The sequence below is a fragment of the Pelodiscus sinensis genome, chromosome 3 (genome assembly GCF_052426305.1).
Source record: "Pelodiscus sinensis isolate ZL-2025 chromosome 3, ASM5242630v1, whole genome shotgun sequence".
In the NCBI taxonomy this organism is placed as follows: Eukaryota; Metazoa; Chordata; order Testudines; family Trionychidae; genus Pelodiscus; species Pelodiscus sinensis.
Genome location: NC_143054.1, coordinates 191,923,972 through 191,950,783, shown reverse-complemented (window position 1 = coordinate 191,950,783; position 26,812 = coordinate 191,923,972). Strand labels below are relative to the sequence as shown.

At 40.5% G+C, this 26,812-nt stretch overlaps 2 protein-coding genes across 11 annotated transcripts in view; one reads left to right on the top strand and one right to left on the bottom strand.

The window, feature by feature from the left end:
• Positions 1 to 6,756, top strand: part of SLX4IP (SLX4 interacting protein) — a 123,398-nt gene extending 116,642 nt beyond the window's left edge. For 5 of the 10 annotated variants that reach the window (XM_089777540.1, XM_089777539.1, XM_089777537.1 and 2 more), the window contains one exon: positions 4,866 to 6,756. In XM_089777540.1, coding sequence (XP_089633666.1) covers positions 4,866 to 5,664 — 799 coding nt within the window. In that variant the 3' untranslated portion in view covers positions 5,665 to 6,756. Of the gene's footprint in view, positions 1 to 3,259; positions 3,373 to 4,865 lie in introns of all 10 variants that reach the window. The other 5 variants (XM_075925663.2, XM_075925660.2, XM_089777541.1 and 2 more) reach the window with 2 other exon arrangements.
• A 6,289-nt stretch (positions 6,757 to 13,045) lies between these two features.
• The window catches only part of JAG1 (jagged canonical Notch ligand 1), a 35,479-nt gene continuing 21,712 nt past the window's right edge, over positions 13,046 to 26,812 (bottom strand). The window contains exons 6-26 of the mRNA XM_075925658.2: positions 26,148 to 26,278; positions 25,767 to 25,886; positions 25,166 to 25,279; positions 24,505 to 24,618; positions 23,608 to 23,721; positions 23,149 to 23,195; positions 22,541 to 22,714; positions 21,977 to 22,127; positions 21,500 to 21,664; positions 20,933 to 21,046; positions 20,090 to 20,203; positions 19,881 to 19,994; positions 19,640 to 19,756; positions 19,127 to 19,154; positions 18,926 to 19,011; positions 17,931 to 18,044; positions 17,627 to 17,736; positions 17,311 to 17,544; positions 16,896 to 17,027; positions 16,061 to 16,211; positions 13,046 to 14,986 (exon numbers count right to left, since the gene is read on the bottom strand). Of these exons, the coding sequence (XP_075781773.1) occupies positions 14,529 to 14,986; positions 16,061 to 16,211; positions 16,896 to 17,027; positions 17,311 to 17,544; positions 17,627 to 17,736; positions 17,931 to 18,044; positions 18,926 to 19,011; positions 19,127 to 19,154; positions 19,640 to 19,756; positions 19,881 to 19,994; positions 20,090 to 20,203; positions 20,933 to 21,046; positions 21,500 to 21,664; positions 21,977 to 22,127; positions 22,541 to 22,714; positions 23,149 to 23,195; positions 23,608 to 23,721; positions 24,505 to 24,618; positions 25,166 to 25,279; positions 25,767 to 25,886; positions 26,148 to 26,278 (2,902 nt within the window). The 3' untranslated portion in view covers positions 13,046 to 14,528. The remainder of the gene's footprint in view (positions 14,987 to 16,060; positions 16,212 to 16,895; positions 17,028 to 17,310; positions 17,545 to 17,626; positions 17,737 to 17,930; positions 18,045 to 18,925; positions 19,012 to 19,126; positions 19,155 to 19,639; positions 19,757 to 19,880; positions 19,995 to 20,089; positions 20,204 to 20,932; positions 21,047 to 21,499; positions 21,665 to 21,976; positions 22,128 to 22,540; positions 22,715 to 23,148; positions 23,196 to 23,607; positions 23,722 to 24,504; positions 24,619 to 25,165; positions 25,280 to 25,766; positions 25,887 to 26,147; positions 26,279 to 26,812) is intronic.

Sequence of the window (26,812 nt, the reverse complement as noted above, 5' to 3'; positions counted from 1 at the left end):
TCTTTAATTATTTCACTGGCTAAAAGGAATTTGGGATTACTCGACAGGATGAGAGTAGATTAGCCTTTTTTTTTCTCAACAAGCCTTGAAGTTCCCATAGGAAATACATAGTATTCCAAAAACATACAGCATTTTTTATTTTTTTTAATTAACTAAAATGATTAGGCCTAATAGAGAACATAAAGAAAATATCACCAATAATAGTTGAGTGTCGGATTGGGATATGTTGTGTCCATTGTTGTTATTTATGGCCTTTTCTGCCTTTTATTGTGAACTTATTCCAGCCTTAGGGAGTTTAGTTTACTCCTAATAGCAAAAGGATCTCTAGTTCCCACAGAGTCATTCAGAGACTGACTCATACTCCTTATGTTAATTGTTCAGCTCTCAAAATACAGCTCTTACAGGGTGTGGCTCCAAGGGGAACATCTACTGTACTTATAGGGCATGTTCAGAAGTGTTTCACATATAAATCATTTTGTTTTTTTATTTTTAATGCCTTAACCCTTTTTTGTCAGTTTTTATGGGAGAAGCATTTGAAAACAAAATAAAAAAGATGGTATAATAATCTATCAGGATTTCACCTCTTAACTTTTAACTCCAAACCAGGCTCAGGTCACAAGCAAAATGATATTTGTTGTCTCCATGTCTGTCTGGGACCTTTTATTCTCATTCCAAAAGCACCATATAGTCCAGGGAAGTATCAATCTCTCTATATGAGGATCCAGGTAAGAGCTGAGGTTCATTGGCTTACATATTGAATATATGCAGCACCTGTCTTCAGTCTTCCTTTGTCTGCTTTATACTCTCAGGTTTCTAAGTACTACTTTTCACCTGCTATTTACTGTCTTCTCAGAAGCACCTTTTGGTCACATCACAGTTGTCCCCTTTTTAGCAATCTCAGCATAGAAGTGAATGAGCTTGACATTGTACTAGCTCTGCAGCCTAATACTTCTAGGGCAGAGTGGAAGGAAGCACATTAGTGGACCAAGCCTGAAAAACCATTACTACTATGCAGGCTCTCTTAGGCCTCAGTTAGAGTATTGTGTCCAGTTCTGGGCACCAGATTTCAAGAAGGATGTGGAGAAATTGGAAAAGGTCCAGAGAAGAACAACAAGAATGATTAAAGGTCTAGAGAATATGACCTATGAAGGAAGATTGAAAGAATTGGGCTTGTTTAGTTTGGAAAGGAGAAGACTGAGAAGGGACATGATAGCAGTTTTCAGGTATCTAAAAGGGTGTCTCGAGAAGAAGGGAGAAAAATTGTTCTCCTTAGCCTCTGTGGATAAGAAAAGAAGCAATGGGCTTAAACTGCAGCAAGGGAGGTTAAGGTTGGACATTAGGAAAAACTTCCTAACTGTCAAGGTGGTTAAACATTGGAATAAGTTGCTTAGGGAGGTTGTGCAATCTCCATCTCTGGAGATATTTAAGAGCAGGTTAGATAGACATCTATCAGGGATGTTCTAGATGGTACTGGGTCCTGCCATGAGGACAAGAGACTGGACTCAATGACCTCTCGAGGTCCCTTCTAATTCTGGTGTTCTATGATTTATATTCCTTAGCTGAATAGGCCTTTAGTCTCTCCAGGATTGCTATCCAGAAATTGAGTGAGGTTCATTGGTCTGTGTTATGCAGGGTGTCAGACTGAATGATTAGGAAAGTTACCCCTTGCCTTAAAATCTATGGATCTGTGACATTTACTTAAAAAAAAATAAAAGCCAAACCAACTTGGCCTCACACACACACCCTTGCAGGGCTCACTCCCTGATAATTCACAGCATTGTGAGAATGCATTACATCAAATGGGGGAAAGAGTTGGGACAGGTATTTATGATTCATGTTCAAACAATTTGGGTTTCATTTTGAGATTGAAATTTTGTCTGTATTTGCCTGCACTGACTTTGTGTGTGCATTATTACAAACATGCATGGAGAGTAGGTGCACATGTCTGCCTCCAGATGGCTTAGTGAAACTATTAATGCACACAGAATTGTTGATAGAATTATATATGAAAATCAGGCTCATAACATCTGCCCTTTATGTTTTAACTATCCAAATGGCCAAATTTCTTATCCCACCCTTCCTCTCCTCTCCACTCACAAAACAGGAAACTGTTTCCACTGAGTCATTTCACTGGGGAGGGAGGTGAGGTTTGGCCCCCTCCCAAAGAACAAACAGGGCTAGTCCCCCAGAGTCATTAGGTTCCCAAGTTATGTCACAGGCGCTGGTAATGTACACATTGGCCTTCTGCCTCTAAAGTCCCTCTTGGCTTTTCCTCAACTCTTGCTGGCTGGCTGCATAACTGCCCCTTCAAGGCTCACAGTGCAGGGGGCAAAGTAAGACCCACAGTCTTCCAATCTGTAGAGAGTTGCCCCACAGAAGTTATTTAACTAGATTAGGTAGGAACAGTTCTGCAACAGAGACAATCCCCCCCATCCCAATGCCATTTTTCTTCTTCCTCACCACATTACTCTGCCAAAGTTTTTATCCCTTCTGTACACAGCCTCAAAAGTTTACACTGATGTAAAGTGTCTGGGAGTGAGGTCAGCAAAAAGCCTAACTCTCTTTAAAATTGGTTCATTGTGAGAGGAAATGCTCACAGCTCGAGGAGAAGAGCGTTTCCCTTTCTTTTTCCCCATCTCCAAATTATATAAAACCATGGTACTGCTGTTAGTTGAGACCAAAAAGAATCCGCCTGTGGTCTGAGAGTGGCCAACCACGTCAAGCCCTCATCATCAAAATGTTTGTATTAAAAGTTTTAACCCTTACCTACTTAAATTGAGTAAGTAATACTCTGCATTTTTTTAGCAAATAGGGAAAATTATGGGAATTCTTCAGAGAATAAGGGTATAGACCACTGCGCCACTCAGTCTCTTCAGAAAAAAACTGACAAACACACTGTCTGCAACAGAGATTCCTGGCATTTGTCAAAGTTTGAGCCACAAAGATGTCAGATATTTGCCAATGGTTTCCTCACATGGTTTGGAATCTACATCCTTTACATTACATTCTTGTTTGTTTGTGGTATATTTTAACATATGAAATATGTGTCGTGGGAGCCTGAGAGGGGAGCAAACTAACTATAGATATTCAAATATTCAAAGATTAATAATTTTATTCTAAATAAATAAATTACTTCTTGAGGCTGTTTAGATTAAAAATAATAAAGAACATCTGTAAGTTGTGGCATTAGCAACGGAGTTTTATTTTCAGTAATTGCAGCTTAATGGCTCACATTTTAAATGTATGTTTTCTTTTGGAGCAGAAAGAAAAGCTTTCTAGTGAGACCTCCGAATATTTTGCCGAATCTACTGAAAATAAAAAATGTGAAATTCCAGTGAGTCAACAGATAAAGCAAGATATCTTGCAAAAGATGTACGTCTACCTCTTTTTTCTATTTTAAAGATATTAAATATATGATTTAACAATGAGTAATGGAATCTGGCATAGACAGTGAAATGTCAAATAATGTGCACCTTTTTCTTTATATATAGGGTTACTGTAGGCTAGTAAACATAGGCAACTGACTGTGAATAAGCATATACAAACACTCATTGGAATTTTATAGGATACCAGATATAGCCATTACAACCCATTTATATCCCTCATAGCAGTAGTCAGAACCAGCACGTTTCCTCTAAAGAAAATTGAGCCAAAACAAATATGCACGATGTTTGAATCTGGTGGAAAACATTTTTTTTAAAGATTCTTACCCACCCCCAATGTGTGAGTCTGCAGTTTATAGGGCTGGAAAGAATGGCCCAGCTTTTTGGCTGTAGGTGCAGAAGATGTGCACAGTGCAACTGGACAGAGAAGAGGGTTGGGGGCAAAAGCTTATTTAAGCCTAAATTGTGCTCCCCCAATCAGTGGTCAGCTGTGTGCCAGATTAGTCCCTTGGTGCAAGTTACAGAAGCCAATGGTCCTAAAGAGTTATTACAGCCCCCGGGGATCAGTGCTTTACATGAGTCCTGGCAACACCCCAATTAGCTCTAGTCACATCCCCTGTGCTAGCAGCAGAGTGGGGACTAGGATGTGAGAATCGCTATGCTGGTTCAACATCACTGGAAGATTTCCCCTTTCGGAACTGATTCTCCCAAGGCAACAGAACCGCAGAAAGCAGTTTCAGGGAGGGAGAATCTGTGCTGAGACCTTATACTTTAAACCCTACATATGCAGCCCGTGTACTTCTGCATCACATTAATCTTCTAGCCTCTGTGAAGTTCAGATTTGTGTGTAACATGTACAGTTGAACAGTGTTTATATGCTGACACTCCATCAAGTCTCTTGTAATTCCTTTTTCCTTTAATACCTTTGAGAATATCATCCACTTACATTACACCAAAGTCCTTCTCCAGATAAATATGCTTGATATCAACTGGGGGGGAGTCATTACATTTTAGTAATACTTTGAAATGTACCAGGCGAAATTCCAGAGAAACGTTCTAAATTAGATTAGAAACTAACTTCTCCTCTTTCTCTGCATATATGTCTCTGGTTTGAAACCATATAGGCACATTTTGGAGCACTTCTTTATCTAGCCAGTTTGGGGAGGAATCCAATATACTTAGATAGTATTAACCCTTCACATCTGTAATGAATCTAGTTCTGCCTGTTAGAATAAAATTTGACCTTCTTCACAGCTTACTCATTAATAAATAAGATTCCCCTACTGCTGTGGAAAATCAGATGGATAGCGTGTGATCCTTACAATCCACACTAGACAGACATTATTGTCAAGATGATCTACCGGAGAGCTTTTCCCAAATTCAGGATGGGGTTGCCCTAGTTGTCTTTCAGAATTTTTAAAAAGGGCTGTAAAAAGCAGTAATCATTTTTATTATTAAAATCAAAATACTTTTTCATTACAGTGTGGAAAGGACAAAAACAAGGAATGGTAACATGAACAAACCTCAAACCAACAAGGGCGCAATGCAAGTGTATCTTGACTCAAAGGAACATCAAGCTTCTTCCAATCATCTGTCTGAAGTAAAATTTAGGAGTATAGGACAACCAAAGGATTGCATAAGTACAGCTGAGAGCAACTCAGAGCTTCCTGTCTTTGAACTGGAAAATCATGTTAATCAGAGACAGCCAGATGATGCTAGCAGCCAGCAAAAACTTCACTTTGCAGAGTGGTTAAAGATGAGACTTCTAAGCAGTAACCCTCCATGTAGCTGTGAGTCAGCACCGCCAGATCCAAAAGAAAATCGAACAGTGACTAAAACACAGAATCAACAAAAGAGTTGTGGTTCCGAAGACGAGTTAGACCATTGCAAGAAAGTATCTTCTGAACAGGGCCATTTAATCCCCAGAGATGCAGAAAGGAAAAAGAGCAACTCTGATTGTTTAGAACCATCTCTGAAGGAGGAATCCCTACTGAATCCCAAGTTATTTTCTAAGCAAGACTTGGCAAAAAGCATGTCTGATGAGGAGTCACTTACTTTGGGAAAAATTCCCCCAAGACCTGTTTTCATAAAAAATAATATACCAGTAATACAAACAAACCAAAATGAGGCAGCCACAACCACTGAAGAATTATCTCTAATGCCTCTATCCTCTTATTTAAAATCTGACTCCAAACCTTCAGAAAAACTTATCCAAAAAAGAAAAAAAGAGGGAGAAGATGGGCCTAGAAAGTTGAAACTACGAAGGTTTAAGAAGTCCTGATGTATTATCCTACCAAGGTGAAATCAGTTATGCAAATAGACTTGTATTCAATTGGCAGACATATTATGGTGAGTTTTTAGGAAGCAATTCAGAATAGAGAGACGTGATCTACATGCAGAATATTAAATGTAGTGTCTGTGTTGCCATACTTTCTAATGATTAAACTGGGTCATTAAATGCCTTAATCATTTGGAGATTCAACAATAGCACACTTGATTTTTGCCTGTCTGTATTAAGATATTTAAATATTTAGGAAAACAAGGATGTAGTGTTATACAATGAATGAATATGCCATACGTAAAATAGTAACATTTAAAGCTAGACATTCTTTAGGGTTGTGTTTTGTTACTACTAATAAATCAGCATCTGGAGATCTGATGACATTAAAAAGCTAAAGAAACTTCCACTTTTGTCAGTTAACTGGTATAGATGTTCTATTTTTCTGCAGAGTGCATACTACTAAATTCAACATTTTATTAATTGGTACAAGCTCATCATTTAGACTTTTAGAAGAGAAAATACTTGGTTAATTCTTCTGGTCTTTGAAATTTTGTAAAGCAAATAAATATTAACAAAAAAGTACCCTAGTGTAATGTTCTCATCTAAAATATTTTCAAGTAACACTTTAGCCATATTAAAACTATTGAGTGTGGCAGTCATTTAAGGCCTGATTTTTTGATCAGAGACTCAGTATAAATGCGCACAGCTATACAAGCGCTAGCTATATACACAGGAGATAAAATTTTCACATGCATATTCCATTGAGAGAAATGAACCTTCATGTGCAGGAGTTATGGTTGGAGAAGGTGCATGCATAGTTGTGTACATTTGTAAGCGCATGCACAAACATTAAAAATCAGAAATGATTTGTGCTTGAGGGCCACTTTTTAAAGCTTCCTTCGGGGTATTTGGGTTTGAGCCAAATCTATAGTATATTTGACTGTTATCGCTATGACACTGGGGTTTGTTCCTAATATCACATCTTTTTAATGTTACTTTTATTAGCTGTGTACCTCATTTCATGTGCCAATTAACTCATTATTTCACTGTCCTTTTCCTAAAATGGTTATAATAAAATTGCAAGAAATTTCATTTTTGATCAGTCTTAAAATCAATATGACCAATGAAATGTCTTCTGCTTGGCCCAGAGCTTACTACTATGAGTGTCCCCATGTATTTCAATTGGAGTATATGTGGCTTCAAGCATTGCACTTAATAGTAAGTGTTGGCAGGTTGGGCCTTAAATGATAAGTCATCTTAACAGTTGAACGTAAGACACTGTCAACTTGAACAGAACTTTTGTACCCACAGTTATTACAAGTAACCCTTCTGATTACTATGAACATGAAAGAGTAAAAAAGAGAGACATTTTCTCTTCTTTTTTTTCCCAGTTTGGTGACTTTGTGAATATGACAGCACTTTTGAATAGTCCATTTCATAGCATGCCTGTTGATGCTCACTTTTCCCCAGTCTATGCAAAGGGTCATTTATGAGTAACAGGAGCAGCAAAGCTGAAAGTGAAGCGGTATCCAACAGAAGTTTACATACGGGAAGAATGGACATTTTTAGTGTCATCCTCCCCCCCCCGATCATTTTAGACATCAGGAGGGAAACAGAAAACATTTACATATTTATTAACTGATTTAAAAGCTATATCCAGGTATTATTCAAAAGGTGTTGTGTCATTAAACTGATAAGAGAAATACTCAATTAACAGTGATGTATTAAAGTATCAGTACAAGTAGTTTAGATAAGTATATTGTTGCATGCATAGTCTAACTGAATTAGTTTAATAGTACAGAGACTGAGACAAGGAAAGGATATGAGTATGTGTTGCACTTCTCAGTTTCCATTCTTTCTAATTGCCTGGATCCTTTTTTGCTGAGAGCTTTCCAATACATTCTAGGTTGTAAAATAATTAGGGTGTTACCTACAGGAGAGGTTCTGATGATAATCCGTTAACATGAATTGACTTGAGTATGGAAAATCACTTGAATTTCTTACCTGTTTATCCCTGTCTGGTTCATCATGTCTCTGCAATCTCATTGACTACAGCTATAATACATACTAACATGTTTGAGAAAGAGGGTCTCAAATTTCTGTTTATTATATGTTCTTAATGCTTTAAAGCTTTCTTTCACAGAAGAGGAAAAAAATAGTTGATTAATTGAAGCAGTTCTAAAACGGAAAATCTGACTGAATACTAGGGATGTAAAATCCTGTTTAAAATGCTAACCGATTAAACGGTATGTATAACCGGTTAACTGGCCTGCCGCACCACAGGCAGGGGGCCATTGGAGTAGCCCCCAGTGCAGTACAGTGGGCCCAACCATGCTGGAGCAGCTCCCCACTCTGCCGTGTTGTGGCATAATGGCCCTGGCCGGGCTGGTACCAGTAACCCCAGTAAGCATGCCAGTAAAGCACTGTTTACCAGGTAACCAGTTAACTGGTTCCTCCTTTATATTACTACTGCACACAGTATGTATGTCATCATGTATTATTATTAAGTCTATATTACAGTTCAAGGTTAAATTACATTTTCAGTTGAAAGATTCCCTTGAATTTAGTTTTCATCTTAATTGAATAAGATAGAATGCATTTACATCTAAAGCTGTTATTCAGACAAGAAATTATCCAGTGGTGAGACTTTTCAAAGTACAGTACCTTGGTACTGTATACTCCCCGATTGCTCCTAGACCTTCAGCTTGCACTGCTTTGCATAATGACCATTTTTAATCCATGTAAGACAGACCACCATGAAAGTTTCACTTACGTATGTATGGGCTGACCTTGCTGAAGATGTTCCTACTTCTGTGACCATCAGGTTGGATTATTGCCAGACACTCTTGTTATGGTTGCCCTTCTGATCTTGGCTATCCTTGGTCTTTAAGGCTGTTCTGATGCACTGTCCAACCACATATAACTCATTGACAAAAAGTTATCATCCAAGACCATGTTGGTCGATGGTGTTGTCCAATGGCTTAAGCTAGGGTTAGGAACAAAAAATTGTAAGAAATGTTTTTGATGGTCAGTGGATTGTGAGCTAGCAGTTTGGATTATTGGGACCCCCATCTTCCAGAAAATTTGCTGCAGAACATGATCACTATACTTCCAGACAAAAGTAATATTAAGGATTTGGTTCTATTCTGAAGCGATGATGAAGTAGTTTGCATGAAATAATAAATAATTTGTGACATGGGGGCATCCTTTTTTTTTTTTTTTTTTAAGTGGAACTTAAAACCAGTGAGAACTGAAAAAGCTGACGGGCATAATTTGCTAGAAATTCTACTGCCAGCACAGCTGGCAGATGTCTGTCCAGAGAGGTCCAGGGAAAGGTTAACGCTGTGAGAAACTGACTGGTCAACTCCAGGAAATGCAAAAATCTTGCTTAAAAATATGCATTTGCTGTAAAGAATGAGACCTCCTTGCCTTAAAAAAAAGCATTACCCACTAAATTTAAACTGCTGTGATTTCTTGAATACACACATAATTGAAACAGTTCTTTCAAAGCTGGGTAAGCTGTAATGTCTGAAAACTGTCAGACTTTTTGTGTTAACGTTAAAGCTGTTAAAATATTAAACTTAGTAAATGTCTTAAATCAAAGGCTGGTTTGGCCTTTACAAGTTTTATATATGAAGAGAAAGCTGTTAAAATCTGTTCACTTTGGGCTAATGTTAATCTGCAGAAATATTACACAGTGATCAGAGGGCTTATCATAGGAGTAATAAATCATGTGCTTGTTCTGGTTAGTCTGCATGTCAGAAGTCACATTTGTGTCTCAAAGATCAGACTATGTATTTGTATGTGTTTATGATTGTACAGCACCCATTTCAGCTGTTGTTCTTGGCTCGGTAACTGCAAAAAAAACGCACCACTTATTTTGTTTCCACCAAAAAAAGAACAGAATCAGCAGAAAACTCAGTTGTTCTGCTAAGGAAACTTGTGCTCAAGTGAGTTGTGCAAAGTAAACTGCCCTGTAAGATTGACTCCTCAGGTAAGTTACCTTCCTATTAAGAAATCTGTAGGTCGGTTATGAGAGTTGAATGCTATGATTAATAGCTGCAGCTCATGGATTTTGAATGGTGTGAGACACAGCCAGTTGGAGTGGTTGGTTTGTTTTTTGTTTCTAGGGGAAGTTGGGCTGAAGTAAGCATAGTATATAAAAGGAGAGTTTTTTGGTACTGATCAGAAAGTGCTTTACAGAGGACAAAGATGTGTTTTTCCATTAACGTAGGAGTAAAATGACTTGCCCAAGGCAAAGAGCAATTCAGTGTTAGAACTGGGAATTGAATCCAGTCCAGTACAGGCTATAGTTGACTCTGCACTCTGTCAAGTGCCTTTAAGCCTTCAGGGGCTTGACCCATTTATTTGGTGGACCTCTAGAATTCTGGTCAAAGCCAGTCAATCTGTGTTTTTTCCCAGAGAAAAGTTGAACACCTCATTGGACTCCCCACCCACCCCCCCCCCCCTCCATTAGGAAATTGCTTTTGTAGACCAAAGGCTTTGGGCACTTCCTAATTTGAAAAAATCTGTAGTGGGGTGGTAGACTGTAATGAAGGTCATGGTGTCAAAGTCTCCCATGACCAATCTTGAGAACGAATAGGAAGTAAAGATTCTGTTCCCATCACCCTCAGTGACATTCTAATGTGGGATAGTCCTGTTCCATCTTCAGAGGGAGAAAGGGGCAGATGTGGAAGAGCTTTGCTCATGGGATGGAGACCAGCCCTTACTCATCTACATGAGATTTTCCAGGCTCTATAGTATTGCTAAAACAAGCTTTAGGCCAAGTCCCAGAGAGGTAGAGTAGGAGTTAAGTGAGCATCATAGCAAGAGGTATAAGCAGCTGCAAGCTTTCTTGAGGTTGCAGTGAGGGGCAGCTGTGCTGACCATGGCTATCCAGAGGCAGAAGTGAACAACTTGGGCCTTAATGCATCAACTTGCTAATTAGTCTGGCCAGAGTAGGTAACTAACACACCAGGGACCTCCAACACTTAGAGGGCTTAATTGGGCAGCAGGTGAGATGCTGTGTGACACTATTGCCAAGGAGAAGGGGGCAGTTAGCCTTGAGTGGCTCTGGTCAGAGGGTTGCTTCCTGATCAAATGGCAGCTTTTGCCATGCATATAAAAGCATGTGCTGCTAGTACTCTACAGCAAAAGGAAGGTAAGTAGCAACCCACGGGTTCTGTTCACCAGCTGCCATTCAGCCTATTTAGAATTGCTGTGCAGTAACATTTCTGGAAGTTTACATGTATCTTATACAATTGCCATAAACAGTAGGGGAGTTGCTCCCCCAAGAAAGTACCTTTCCACACCCCTTGGAGCCAAGACTATCTTAAATCTTTAATTCTAATATGTTGAAAGGTTTTATAAATACTTGCTTCTACATAAGCTGGACAGTATTTTCCACATTAAGGTGCAGTGACTTCACCATATTTGCTGCAAGTTTAAACAAACCTGTTTGAAAGATCCAGCTAGTTGTAACTACAGTTCTGCTGATTAGAAGCAGGAGAAATTTTAACTGTGTAAAGTTTGTATTTTAAAAAGTAGTTCAGGCAGCAGACTTGTTCCAGTTCTGAGCTGAGTAGCCATAAACATACCCACCCCTGTAGCAGGAAGTTGTTCCTGACCATACTGGGCAAGGAAGATGCCTACAGTAAAGTGGCAGAGCAACTTCCACAAAAATAAATGTGCACCTTAGTTTTGTCACATGAAAGTCTTAAGCTTCTCTATTTCTATTTTTAAAAGAGCTAAGACCAGCTTCCAGTGTGCTGGCTGTTTTGAATTCACCAGTGTGGATTTTACAGCAGCCACTTTGTCAATGAAAATGCAATGCAAGATTTCTCCATGATAACCTCCAAGAACTGTTACCTGAATACAAAGAAGTATCAACTCAGAGCTAGTACCACATATACCTAAGTCTAGTCTTTACAATTAGAGACTGAAAACAGGGTCCTCATAGCAAACTCCACCTAGGCAGTAAAAATTACTAGTTATATAAAAGGTTTCATAAAATTCAGAGCAGAGCCCTGACTGACACTAGCTTGAACCTATAGAGGCAGCCATTAAATGGAGGATATGAGACTAGCATAAGATGAACCTAATGCAAAATGCTAACAGTTTAATAAAGGAGAGTGAGGTTTAGACTGCTATTCTTAGTCACACCAGGAGTCAACCAACAAGCCTACTCACATGAGGCCTAACATTTAATTTTAGTTGCTTAGTAAAGCAAAGTCACTGGCTTATCTTTGGTCCCAACTCTTCGGTGATACTGCTTTGCAACAAGATGGCCAACCCTATTAGGATTTGGCTACCTGAAGAAAGCCATTCCTACATAAAACTATTTACCGAGTTTTAGACTGCTGGGCAAGAGAGTTAACACTGTTTAAGGGGAACTGGCAAGTGGAAGTAGGACAAAGACAATGCCACAGGCATTAAACATTCACTGCTTTAAGTACTACTCTATAGTTCAACTTAGAGGTTCATTCAGTAAACTGTCAATTCTCTGGTGGTACAATAAGTTAGTTGTGGCATATGATGAAGACTACCGCACTTTCAAGTTGCTTTTACAACAAGCCGGAGTTTACTTGAATGGCAGGAAAGTTGTAGTTTGAATTATCTAAACAGAGTAAGTTGACTGGTGTCAGTGTTTCCAATTATAGGATCTCACACAAGGCATTTCTAATCCTTTTAACAATAGAACCTCAATTCCTGTACTGAATTTTCATAAGTGGGATTTCCTATCTGAGAAGGTCTCTTTAGAAAAATGAGCTTGGTTCTGCACTTAGACCCAGTCTGCACTGGTGTAACTAGCAAAAGGGTCAGAAAGTCTCAGATCTTTGCACTGAGCATGACTACACAGGGAAAGGACAAATCAGACTGACAATTGAAGTTTCACACTGTAAATATGGTCTTATCAGATACCCCTCTAACTGCTACACCAACACAAAAATACAAGGAACTCTGAGTGGTTTAGAACTGGAGGAACTCTACCATCAATGGAGCCAGTCCAGTAGGAGTAACAAGCAGGGCTGCTGCCTTTAAGGATGCAATGCAATCACTGCCCAGAGCTACACAAGTAATTTTTCAGAGAGCAGTTACTTCAAGAATAGCTGTCATGCTTTGCAAGCCACTTGCTGGAAGTGAAGGAAAAATATTTTCCTGAACAGCTTTGAATCTGGCTGAGCTATTCCATAGCCCACATGAGGTGAGCTTGTGGTGCATGAAAGCTTACACCACACTATTTAAGTAGCCTACCCCTGATTTAAAGCTCACTGAAAGCCATTGGGAGTCTTTCTATACACACCTATGGCTAATGTACCTTGGGATCAGGGGACAAAGCTAGCTGCAAGGGCCTCACTGAAGCTTAATAACCTCCACGCTGTTTTAAGTTTTCATACAAAACGTTTAATAAATATTACCTTTTTAAGATTTATTGCCAGAAAAAAACACAAAGATGCATTTTCATGTTTGTATAACACTAATATCACAAGGTATCTTCATGATCTCAATGGTTAACCAATGAGACTGGGTTTATAAGCCTTTTTGATCTTAACACTGTAATAGCACTTTGATTTCCTCACTTAAGGCGGGCAGTGTAATCTATGGCAAATCTACACAGTGATCTTACTGGACATTCTACTGTTCAAGTATTCATCGACTAGCTTATTAGAATACTCCCTAAATGCAGTAGATTACAAAAAAATCAAATCTACAAGTGGTTCAGTATTACAATATTCATGGTGAAAAAAATCAGAATTTACAAAATAAGATTGCTGTGCTTCCAACTTCACTCGCTAATTTGATATTTTAATTACATGCGACCACTCACATTTCATCTACATCACGTTATAGCTCATTTTTGTTCCCTTAAACTGCTTTGTAGCAGACTGCCTGTCACTCTTTCAAGTCTAAAGCAGCAAAAAAAATTCTAATCTAAACTGCCTCAGTCAGTACTTACAAATAGTCTTAAAGTGATACTATGGAAGGTGTTTCAAACATTTGACATTGTACAAAACACAGTATCAAGGCATGAAAGCCCGTCCTATTGTTAAAAATAAACTATTTTTAGAACACCTTAGTTTTGGCATATAGGCAACATGTAACAAGAAAATAAATTCAAAATAAAGAAGCCACAAGCTTACAATGCTATCAAAAACCTTCAACTCTAAACATACATATAAATAAAAAGGAATGATATTTAAGGCTCTTGATTATTAAGTTAATAAATCAAATATACACAGTGATTAATAAAAAAGAATTATTTACATATCTATACAAACTTCTACTTAACACATTTTCCTCTTTAAATTCTTCATTCATCAGCAACTGCTGATATCAAGCCCTGTCCCACCCCCAACAAAAATACAATAAAAAAATAAATTAACTTATTTTTGATAGTTGCTGTGGTTCTGAGCTGCAAAGGCACTTTCAAATACAGAACTAGTTGTACGTCACCATAAAACCAATATACAAAAAACTCAAGATTCAATAAATATAAATAAAATGTATTTTCTAATGTATAAGTCAGGACACATCTGGCAAAAAAGTTGACACTGAAGAGGAGCTAATAAAGCTATGCAATACCTTATGAAACATTTCCATGATATATCAGCTACAGCTGAATTTACATTAGGGCACTTTTGACTAGTTTTGCATAGATGTGAAATGCAGCACTTGGTATTCCAGCCAACCACAGCAACTATCATTGCCAGTGTAAGCCAGCTTGTCAAAACTTAAATTAACACAGGGATTCTAAGTAAATAATAGCCTTAGACTCAAATATTACACAACAGTTTAAGAACTACAAGCTCTGAGTGCCTTTATAATGGTATCTAAAGGCTCTGCATGGCAGCACCTGCTGTCTGCTATACAATGTATTCCATCCGATTTAGGCTTTGTGCACTCTCCAAGTCTCTGTTGTCTTGTTTATTTGTCCAGTTCGGGTGTTTTGTCGGAGTGCTATTGGGTGGCTTTTCATCTCTGTCTACCAGTGTATATGCTGGCTGTTTGACAAAGCGGCTCTTCTGCTGGTGTTTGTCCATGTCGTCTTCCTCCACTTCTGAATTGTGTGTCCTTATTTTGGCGATTTTGGAGTTCTTGTTTTCATAGTCTTTGATGGGGACCGTGTTTGCACCATGTTTCTCAATCGGGTTCTTGATCTGATTCAGCTGCTCCCTCACATTGTTGGTGGTGTTGTCATCCGAGGCAGTGTGAGAGTGGCTGCTCTGCTTTCTGCGTTTCCGAATGCACCAGTAAAAGGCCGTTACCAGGCAACAGATCCAAGCCACAGTTAAAACGGAGCTCAGTAATGGCACCAAGAAATCTGGAAGACAGATATGAGATCAATTAACCTCACCAGTAAAGTATTTCAGTTGAATTTCTGCTCCAACTCTCCAAAAGAACACTTGATAAGCCCTTTTTAATCGAGATAATGGCGTGGGGACAGTGTTTAAAAAAGAAGAGTTACTAGAGCAAGTGCTAAATTCATCAAGAACATCAGATTTTTGAAAGCTTCAGTGGGTAGCCACATTAGTCTAACTAGGAAAACTTAACACACAACCTTAGACTAGCAAAACATGCATAGTAGACTGCTGATAATCCGGAACCTATGGGACCTAGGTGGTGCTGGATTATCAGATATGCTAGACTGTCAGGAGGTACTATAAGATGGTTATACACACACACACACACACACACACACACACTATACAGTATATAATGTATACAAAGTGTTCTTAACCCTTTTTATTGTACATACTGTATACAGTATACTGTAATGTTTTAGTTTAAGCCTTTTACCTTTTGCGCTCAGGTCAGCTGCTGCCGCTGTTACCTTGTGACTCTTTTTGCCAAAGCTCACTCAACTAGGCTCTTGCTATTTTGATGCTGCACTATCAAGAGTGCCGGACTATTGGAGTCTTACTGTAGATGGTATCATGAGCTTTCATGGACATAACTCACTTCTGCTTACAAGCTTGTGTACCATAAAGTGGGACTGTCCACTAGGATCTTTACGGACTACCCAATTTATTTCATGTGGAGCAGTTACAATCATGAGATAGCAACACTTATCACTCTCAAGCCAGTAAATGTCACTGGTATTTTTTTCTCCCCTCTTAGTGCAGGCCATTTGAGGGCAAGAGTGAAAGGGTCAAAGGATGACTTTCTGGCATTGGAGGAAAGTCAAGACTCCTTTAGAACTGTTTGCCACAAATACTTGAATCTTGGCCTTCTCTTGGTTGGGGATTGAAGTATCCCAACTTACATGAAAATTAGATGAAAATTAAATGGTTTGAAATACTTGCCATACTAAACAAATACAAGTTGTACTGTAAAGTGAAACTGGCAACTGCCTCTTTACAAGAGGTGAATTTTTTACTCAATTTAAAACACTTACCAGTTTTATTCTTAATTGGTCGTCGTTGAACCCGGACTTCTGCAACTGCAGCAATCAGCGTATTGTTTCCATCACGCTTACTAACAAGGTCAATAATTTTGTCAGTAATTTCTTTCACAGGGTTTTCATCCTTTCCTATATCTTCGGCAGACTAGGACAAAAAGGAGCAGAGTTAATATCAGATACCAAAACATGCATAACCAACCATCAAACAAGCCTCTGCAGTCACTTGAGTGTTTTCCAGAAAAGTTTCAAAGCCAGTTCACCTGGGGCAGAGATCGATCAGGGAACATAAGCCTTTATCTTGTTCCAAGACATGAACAAGTGACTAGGATGACTTCACTAGAATAGGGATGTTAAATTTAGATTAATTGGATAATCGAATAGTCGATGCAATTTGATCGAGTAGTCGATTAGTTAAGGGCACTTCTGCCTTTGAAGTGCAGGATCAGTCCTAAGGCTGTTGCTACACTTCAGAGGCGAAAGCACTGCCAGGAGCACAGGCCCCGCAGGGGACTCAAGCAGTCCCCGCTGGCCCCATGCTCCCCGGAATGGTTCAAAGTGGCAGCACCAGATGGAGCCCAGGATCAGTAGAGGGAATTCCCAGCTGACCCCGGGCTCCATGCAGTGCTGCTGCTTTGAAGCACCCCTTCCTCTCCCCTCTTGCTAGCAGCTTTCAAGCACATTGTTACATCTACAGCTATGATACCCCACCCACACTCAAAATTTCACTTTAAGCCAGGGGAAAAGCTGATAAAGCCCAGCATGATAGTTTCTTAAACCCATGTGGTTCCACATAACCTTTTAATACAAAGACAGTATCAGAAGTACTTACAATAGCAACATGGATTTCATTGTGGGCTAAGTGAGATGGCTCACAGGTAATGTAGATGGAATATTCAACAGAAACATTCTTCAAAATATTCAGATTCCTCAAGTCACTGCAGATGTGCTCTGTGGTAAGACCCTGAAATACAAGAGTCAAGAGCAAGTGAAAATATGGACTTGGAGTGCCAAGTAACACCTTCCAAAAGCAATGTATCCAGCAAGCAGGAATTAGCCGAGACACTTAGGGTGGCAGATCTGAAATCTGTGTTAACAGGGCAGGGATCAGTATCTATCCTCTGCAGATTTCCATGGAAAGGAAGTGCTCCACCCGTCTCACTTACACAGATCAAGTCAGTTTTGTGCAGTACCACAAGGCATCTTGCTTTCAGTACTTTGAATATTTATGTTTGTAAGTTACTTACTGAGGCCATCAGCTCTTTGTTGAAGGTGAAAGTGATGTTGGCACAATTGTCCTGGTAGTAAGAATCCAAATTACATTTGGTCTTTATTGGTTGTTGGTTTGAAGGCCAGCATACCCCCACTCCAGAACAGGGACGTGTAAAGCAGTGGTCATCCTTAATAGGGACACAGGTGTGGCCAGCTGGACACTCGTGACCTTTGCCATGTATCAAACAAGGTCTAGGACCACACCAAACCTAGAAGGAGAATTAATTTTTATAGCACAGCTGTTTGCTATAGCACTGAAAACAATGCAATCCAGAAACAGTGAAAGTGTACCTTAGAGCATGCAACTTTTCCATTCCAACACTGACAGGTATTGCAGTCATCATCCCATTTAGCTCCATCAGGCATCACTCGCCCATTGCTAATACAAGGCCTTCCTGTAACTGAGAATGGAAATTGAACACACTTAGGGGGTTTTGAAAAGTCAAGACCTGATCCCATTGAATTTTCTAATTCCTGTTCCCAACAACTAATATTTATAAACTTTTACATGATAAACTTGCACCTTCCACCATGAATAGAAAAAGGGCAAGTAAACTGGATCTGGTTACAGATACTATTAGTCTGCCTGGAATACCTTCTTGGCATCTTGGGCCACTGCGACCAGGTGGGCATATGCAACGGTACCCATTAATTTCATCCACGCATGTAGCTCCAAAGGCACAGGGTGATGACTGACATTCATTGATATCTATGGAAAGAGGGAAGTCATTTTTACACACGATTATACATACACATGTGTATGGAAGACAGCTGGAGTGGAAGTCTAATTTTCCCCACAATTCCCAGGGAGCTAGATTCGGATCTTCATTACTCCAGTTCTGTTCTGGAATAATTCCTCCAAAGTCACTTGCATTACACTGGATTGACACTGTTTGACACTGTTCTAACAAAGATCAGAACCTGGCCCTGCCTGGCTACTTTATGCTCTCCCAGGACAAGGACACTTTGTTGCAAACAAAACTGGCTCACTTCTCTCCAACACAGTTCAGATTAGCCCATATACTAAATACTTTGCCCAACAACTTCAAACCCCTTCCAGTTTTATTACTGCTATGAATAATTCCATTTCCATGGCTAGGTTATTAAAAATGTCTTTCCTGTAATTTAATAATTACAGGTAAGTACACATACCACCTCAGGGTCCGTAGGTGGATTATTAATTGACAAATATTTTAACTGGCATGCTTCTTCCTCAAACAGAAAACTACAGCATAAATCCGTTTCACTAGGAAGACCATGCTGAAGGGCAAACTCTTCTGCTGAACCAAGACATCCTTGGAAGTATTAGGCATATACTTAACCCAACAGGTTTTCAAAAGGAATTTCTCACTCATCAGAAGATCATAAAGAGAGCTGTGCGCAGATACAGAATTTGTATCTATTCAAGCTACAAAAATGGTCTGTAGTTATAAAGCAGATCTGTGTATTTGCAGGGTTCAACTCATAGAGGCCAGATATAGGCAAGTGTAGCAGCAGGACTGATTTGCAGAGGAGAGTTACGCTGCACAACCAGAAGTGTATTTTAAATAAGCATTAATCACATCAGCAAGAAATCAGAGTAACACTCACTTATCCTGCAGTCTGGACCAGCAAAGCCTGGAGCACATTCACAACGGTACCAGTTGTCTCCATCAACACAAGTTCCACTGTTGTAACTAAAAGAGTCAGGACAAAAGTACACAAATTACTAGGAGGAATAGAAACAAATCTACAGCTGAATGCAAGAAGGTGCTTAACAGGAAAGACAGCAACCCAATTCATACAACTTACCACGGATGAGGACTGCAATCATTTGTATCTGCAAAGACACAAAAGAGACATTAGTATTAAAGCATAATAGAGTTGCCATCAATAAAGAGGCGCTAAATTTCCTCTTTGTCAGTTGTCAGTTTAACTTTCACAGAACTACATGGAGTTTGTTAAATTAATTCCAGGCTCCCACCACAAGATTTGTTAGCTATGCTGTGGAACACATGTACACAGGAAGAAATCCTTGTAAAGAATCTAACAGGAAGAAAGGAGTGGAAGCAGACAGGGCTGCTGGTAGAAAAAGAATGCAGGAGAAAACAAGCCAACATCTGTCTCCACTTAGCTCATTTGCAACTTTCTCATGCCCAGGTCAAGGCTCTATCATAGAATGTCATTAAAAACAAAGATTCAGGTGATGCTAAAGCCTACATCAAACAGCTCTCCCTTCTGGTTTCAATCTCCAATCTCAGAGGGCAACAGGATGAGCCAATGTTCTCATCAGGCAACACTTTGGAAGAGCTCTGAGAGACTTACTCTGAGTGCAAGTCGGTCCTTCCCAGCCCTCTTTGCAGACACATGTAAACGAATCCCCACTGACTACACAGGTACCACCATTATGACAGGGATTTGGCAAGCAGCTGCTGTTTCTCGCTGCAACAGAAAAGAGATTTGATAAGGATTTCAAAGCCATCCACGGAGGTGCAGAAGAAAGGGAGGACAGAGTCCCAGCTTGAGAGCTCCATATGCTCCCCAGAGGTTACAAAAGCACCGTTACCTATATTACAAGTGGCTCCTTCCCATCCTGCAGGGCACATGCATTTGAAAGTGTCCCCCTCATCATAGCACGTCCCTCCGTTATTGCATGTAGCCTCGTCGCACTGGCTGTCACCTAGGAAGACCAAACCAGCCTTAGCTTCCGTGCACTCGTAAGGCAGCACAGCCAGTTTACCACAGATGAAAGACTTGCTGGAGGCAAAGACTTACGGGAGTGGCAAGTTTTTCCTTTCCATCCATTTTTACATTCACAGAAGAAGTCGTTGACCAAGTCTCGGCACGTCCCCCCATTGTGGCAAGGGTTTTTACTGCAGTCATTAATATCTGGAAATATTAAGAGAGAAACTGAGCAGGAAGAGCACAGCATCTTCAAAGCTATTTCATGCTTGACAGAGGCATGTTCTAGCCCTGGATTTGGTCCCAAATCTCAGGCAAGGATTATCCGGTTACTATCGCGGATTTATTATGCTTGCTCCATACTGCATCCTCCCTGCTCCTTTCATTTCATGTCACTACACCTTTCTCTGGTTCCCTATAATAAAAGCCACCAGAGCAACTGAAAGAAAAAAGGCCTATTACCCTAATTACACTGTTTGGCTGTTAGTCAAAGGCGAACAGTTCTTCGCAGCCTCAGTCTGCTGCCAAGACACGCAAAGCGCAAGCGCCACATGCAGATTACACTGTTTTGCTATTCTAGCAAGTGTGTTTATCTACACTAGTGTTTTCTGGTGGAGATCGTCTAGAGGGTTAGAGTCCCGGAGCCAAGTTCTATTCTGCACTTTGCTGCTAACATGGGCAAGCCCTTTGTGATTCAGTCCTACCATGACTTCATCCCTATTCATGCCTGCCTACTTCACAAGCATGTAACGAAGCTCTAAAAGTATTTTAACGGCCAACCCAAAGAAAGGTTTCCCATTGACTTCAGCGGGATTGGAAATCATGCCTGCAGACTGTAGGTGGTCACTGCCCATTAAAAAGACAGCATGTCCCAAGTCTCTTCCCCATTTCTGCCTCAGGGTTGCCAGCCTTTAGTTGGAGTAGAGTTGAACTTACTTGTTTCACAGTAAATTCCTTCCCATCCATCGCTACAAATACACTTGTAGGAGTTGATGCCATCAATGCAAGTGCCACCATTTTTACATGGATTGCTTTCACAGTCATTGATATCTGAACAAATTGGAGAAACTGAGTAAGTACAATTACTGGCGACTATGTAATTAAGCTTTGCCAGAGGAAACTGCACCCACCACTTTCTAGAACACCATTTGCTGATAACATTACAAGAAACAACAAACAGCCAGTACAAGCTCCCCTCAATAATATTTTTCAAGTGTATGTTCCTTTAGAACAGAGCTTTTAAAGGCAACCTATAAAATCTTAAGGTGAAATCTGCTATTAAACACCTCAGACCTCGTAAGCCTATGGTTCAAGGTTAGAGCGTGTGTTATACCCATCCTCCCCAAACGTTCAGGGAATTCCAAACTGCCTCACCCCAAAGCAACATGCCTAGTTCCAGCATTTGCTGTGGTAAACCAAACTCTTTCGTGGTCTCAGAGGCTGGGAAGGAGTCATTTGTGAAAGGCAGATTCAAGATCAGATCACACGTCTTTGAGCTCTTACTTTCATGGCAGTAGGTGCCGGTGAAGCCTTTGTTGCATTCACAGGTGAATTTTCCACCTGCTTGGCTCTTGCACTTTCCATGGGGACCACAGACATTTGAAGAAATATAACGAACCCCTTCAGGTGTGCTGTTAGAAGCCACGGCCACTGTACAGCTGTCAATTACTGCAGAAAAACAACAGGAAGTGCTCAATCACATCTATCAAGTTACTGAGCAAGCTGGCTTCTCATCTTCTCCATGTTACTACCCATGTTTTACTTCCAGAGCTTAAGTGAACTTCACAGTAGTTTTTAAAGAATGTATCTTTCATACAAGTATTGACAAAGTGCCATATTCAGCTCTGGCGTACAAGGAACAGCTTCACTGAATTCAGTGTCACTACAAACCACTTGCTCCATGGCAGAATTTGGCCTGCTGAGCCTCCTTTTGGGAGAGGAGTTGGAAGGGTTTGAACATGCACTCGTGTTATCACGTACCTTCACAAGGAGTAGTGCGACAGTGATCTTTCAGGTGTGAGCAGTTCTTTCCCTCGTAATCTTCAGGACAGGTACAGAAGTAATCAGTGTTAAGATTGAAACACTGGGCACCGTTCTGGCATGGATTGGGCTCACAATAATCTATGTCCAACTAATGGTGGGAAAAGGGGTGGGGAGACAGTGGAACAAAGGTTGTATTATTACTCTTGTCAGAGCAACAGGCAGCAGACACTGTGGAATCTGACCTTTTTATCTGCTCCCTCTATTAACTGTACATAATGCACAGAGTACAGTTATACATGCAGCAATTCCAACAGACAGCACTCTGATACTAAGCAGCCCCCGAAGGTTAACAGTGAGCATGCAACAAAACTTGACACGCGAACACTTGCAATCCGTTTAAAAGAATGTTCAGCAGCCATGAATTTTTCACAAGCACTTCCTTGGCAGACAGCTATACGACTACAGCATGGTTCACTGGATACAAGGCATTCGGTGTGCGCCGACAGAGAAAGGGCTGGTAGGAACTCCGTTATCTAGGGCTTTCATTTCAGCCAGGCTCACCTGACAGAGGTTTCCTGAGAAACCAGCAGGACACAGACAGTGGAATCCATTTATTTCATCCTGACAGTGTCCCCCATTCAAGCAAGGGTTGCTTGCACATTCATTGATATCTTTCTCACAGTGATCTCCTGCATAGCCAGGCGGACAGATACATCGATAGCCATTAACCAAGTCCTGTGGAAGAATATGCAAGCTTAAATTTAGTGGTTTGTTTTTTTTTTTAATTAAAGTGGCCCAAACTATATCCCCCCTAACAAGCAACACTATCACAGAAAACCTTCGTGCAGATTAAACATGGCAAGAACATGTTTCTCAGGATAACACATTAATCCTAAATTTAAAGTGGAAGAGACATTTACTGTGCATGTTTACTGCAAAGTCACTGGTGGTGAAAAAGAGGTGTCAGATTTATGTAGCCCCGCTGCTCTACTCCCCTAAAAAAAGCACATGCACACACCACACCGAGCCAAATCCTCAACGTGACTTCCCTCCAGCCACGTTCCTTTGTAGACATGCTGATGTACAGCTGTGTACAGCTCTGTACTTTTCCTGCATCATTTGCTCTGGTTTCAACATTTAATAGGCCTGCTAAAAAACCAACAACTCACCCGGCAGGATCCTCCATTCTGACATTGTCCAAGACAATCATTAATATCTGCAATAAAATTAGCACACATTTAGAAGGTGGCCCACATTTACTCTAGATAGGAGTTCAAATGTCTCAAACTCTGGCTAGATAAACCTTTTGTCAAATTTCCTGCATGCCTTCCTTGTGATAAGGTTATTCTAATGGGTGGGGACAGTCAGCAATTCTCCTAGTACAGTTAGTGAAACTTCACATCATTGTTTTAGTTACCTTATCAGACTATAGCCATGTTATAGACTAATGAGTTTGATAAAATTGTGTATTTTCATTCCAGACAAGCTACTCCCTTTCTGAAGGGATCACTGGCTATAGGAACTGACTGCTTGACGTTTAAAGCCAAGTTCAATTCAGTGGACTGTACAGTAACTTTCTCTATCGAGCTCCTTGATCTACTAAAAGCTGAATGTCCATAGAGACTTACTTATATCACAATTCTGGCCACTCCAGCCAGCAATGCAGTCACAATAGTAGCTGCCAATCAGGTTCCTGCAGGAGTTGGCATTGACACAAGGTTTGCCTTCGCATTCATTCGCATCTGAAAGACAAAATGTTGAGCTGTAGGTAGAGTCGGAAGGGGAACAAAATCTAAGTCTTGTTTTCATAGCAATCAGGAATTCAAAGTTTAAGAGCTTCTAACATACAGAGTGGATTAGGGAGACTTAAAGTGGAATAAAAGGCAATCAAACATTAGTCTCTGAAGTACCTTTTGATTTCTCTAATTACAGCATTAGCTACACTAATTAATTTACAGTTATTCAGCTACTTATTAGGAAAACTTGAAAAAATAAAGGAAAAACAAAAGACAGCAGAGATTCAATCAAGCATTTCAGAGGAGCACTGGGATTAGGCTGTTGCATAAAGAATGTGGATGGCTCATTCTTCATGATATCATCCACATTTTGGAACACAGCTGTGAACTCCTGCAGCGTCAACTCCTCCGGACCAAGAAGAGATGTAGCAACTTTCCCACAAAGCCAGAGGGAAAAGGAGGAGGGGGCAGACAAAAAAAGTTATGGTTTATCTGCAAATACCTACATAAGGCTTTGTTAGCCTACATGTGATCATTTTCCTGCAATTACCAGTGTGCTCAACAATCAAGTGACCCAAGGAAGCCATTCTGAGTTTAGCATGGCCAGTTCTGCAAATACACCTGTCTACACAGGCTGAACTAAGCATCTGAGCAAGCCTGTTGTCAGATGGACACTGGCTTACAGTTAACACACGTCCTAAGTGTTCATAGCCTCAGAGCTGCTAATAGTGCAGTTTCTCCAGTAGCAGTTTTGTAAAAAAGCCTAAAATAGAGCAAGTCAATATTTACCTAGCTGGCATGTTTTCCCAGTCCACTGAGGCGGGCAAATACACTTGAACCCATCAACAAGATCCTGGCAAGTTCCTCCATGACCACAGGGATTTGGAGAACAATCATCAATATCTGCAAATGAAGGGCAGGCAGGGGAGGGAGAAACTTAGCTTTGTTACAAGGTACCACAGCTATGGCAACTCATTCATAGAATTCATCTGCAGCGGCCACCATGATCTGTCCAGGAGGGAGGAGCGCATGCTTCCCCTGACATTTCTGGCCTTATTCTCAGTTAGATGAAGACACATTTCATTTTCATCAGAGCCACACGACGAGGCCTAGTGTAAATGAAAGCCAGGCCTGTTCTATTGATCTTATTGTAGGCTTTAGAGGCAAAGTTTTGGCAAGCTGGTAAAATAGTAATTAGCTGTCTTAAACACCATGCAGTGTGCATCTCAAGACAGTTTGTTCCACTTATTTCCCTGAATTAATCAAAAGCCTCACTAACAGCAATACAACTGGTATTAAACGAAAGCAAAAATTGCAAGAGGTATTAAACTTCATGAAAGACAGGTTTGTTTCCTGGACAAATGCAGTGGCTGCGAGCAAGTTCTGTAATGGTTTAGGAAGAAAACCTTACTGCAGTAAGAGGTTTTTAAATTCCTAAAGAGTAACTTACTAAGAGTACACGTTGGTCCAGCCCAGCCAGGCATGCACACGCACTCAAATCCAGTAGAGGTTTCTAAGCAGCTTCCTCCATTGTGACAAGGATCAGAAAGGCAGGCGTGTTCCGCTGCAAACACAATCACGTCAGCTTTGGGACAGCCCAATACAATTACCAGTCCCCACCACCGGAGCGCTTTGCCACTCCCTTCGCAGACTACCATGCCTGGACCACCAACACAAGACCCCACTGTATCATCTTCTCATTAGCACCCTATGGTTCTACACAGATCATCTCCTTCCTGTTTAATGCTTTCATGCTAAGCTGACCTGGTCAACATACCGTGACTTATCTCTGCTTGAATTAAAGCCAAGTTAGCGCTCCTACCAATTGCAGCACTCCCTAACAAGCCAGCTACAGAAATCAGCACAAATTAGACTGAGTCTGATTAAGGAGATACCAGTCATTCACCACGGAGTAACTGAGCCTCAAACTTCAGATCTCTTTTGCCAACATTAGTAACAGTATCAAAGAGCTCAACCAGATAAGTGGTACAAAATAGCCTCTAAATGCAAAAGGATGGGTAAATGCTAGCTTGCCGTGTCAAAGCACTTACCGATTTCACAGTTCTGCCCCGAGTAACCCTCAGGGCAGGAACACTGATATTTGTCAGGCCCGGTGTTGCTGCAGGTACCACCATTCAAACAAGGCGGGTGAGTCCCACAGTAGTTAAGATCTGTAAGAAGATGACCACCAGAATACAAAGCTTAAACAAGACACTTTTGCCATTACTCTAGATACTTTATAGAATGTATCTACGCACAAAAGCAGGACAGGATAGTGGAAAGTTAAGTGTGCGTTAAAGCTAACCTCCCATGCTTGGCAGAAACACAAAAGGACAAAACCCACCAAGTTTCTGGATGCTTTCTCTTGACAATAAGTCCCACCGCATTAAAATTCAAGTTTTTACACTTGGCTATCTACAAGATTAGCATACCTTTATCACAGAGCTGACCACCCCAGTTGGTTTCACAGAGGCATTGCCATGGTTCAATGCAAGTGCCATGGACACATCCTGGGTGCGGAATGCACTTATCACAGTACTGGCCTTGCCATCCGTACTGACACCTTAATAAAAACAGAGCAGGGAAAACAAAACTTGAAATTACTTGCGGAGAGTACAAGCAACTGCCGAACTCCAAGGTTCGGAGAAAGACTGGGGAAGGGGGGCTAACGGGGGTGGGAGAGAGCCATTCAAGGTTTGTTTCATGGTTTCTTGTAAACAAACATTTTAGCCGTTTTGCCAAGGTCTCTAAAGCCGGCCTGCTCACAAAAGAATAACTGTTCTGGGAGAAACAGCATGGGGCCATTCATCACAATACTACTCTATTCGGAGGCTCATACAGAGGCAAAGAGGGTGGGTGTGCGCAACAAATCAATCTCTGGACTTTGACAGAATGGATTATACATTAAAAAAGTCAACAGAGACAATGGTGATCTGGAGAGCCTCGGGAATACGAGGTTCCAGGCATTCAAGCTACCGCGTGCAGGAAGAAAAACTAAGCCATAAACACCATCTCAGAGCCCACTGCAAGGCAGTTAAAGCACTAAGCAAGTAATCTAAACCACATAGGAAGTTACCTTTAGTCTGTGGTAGAAACC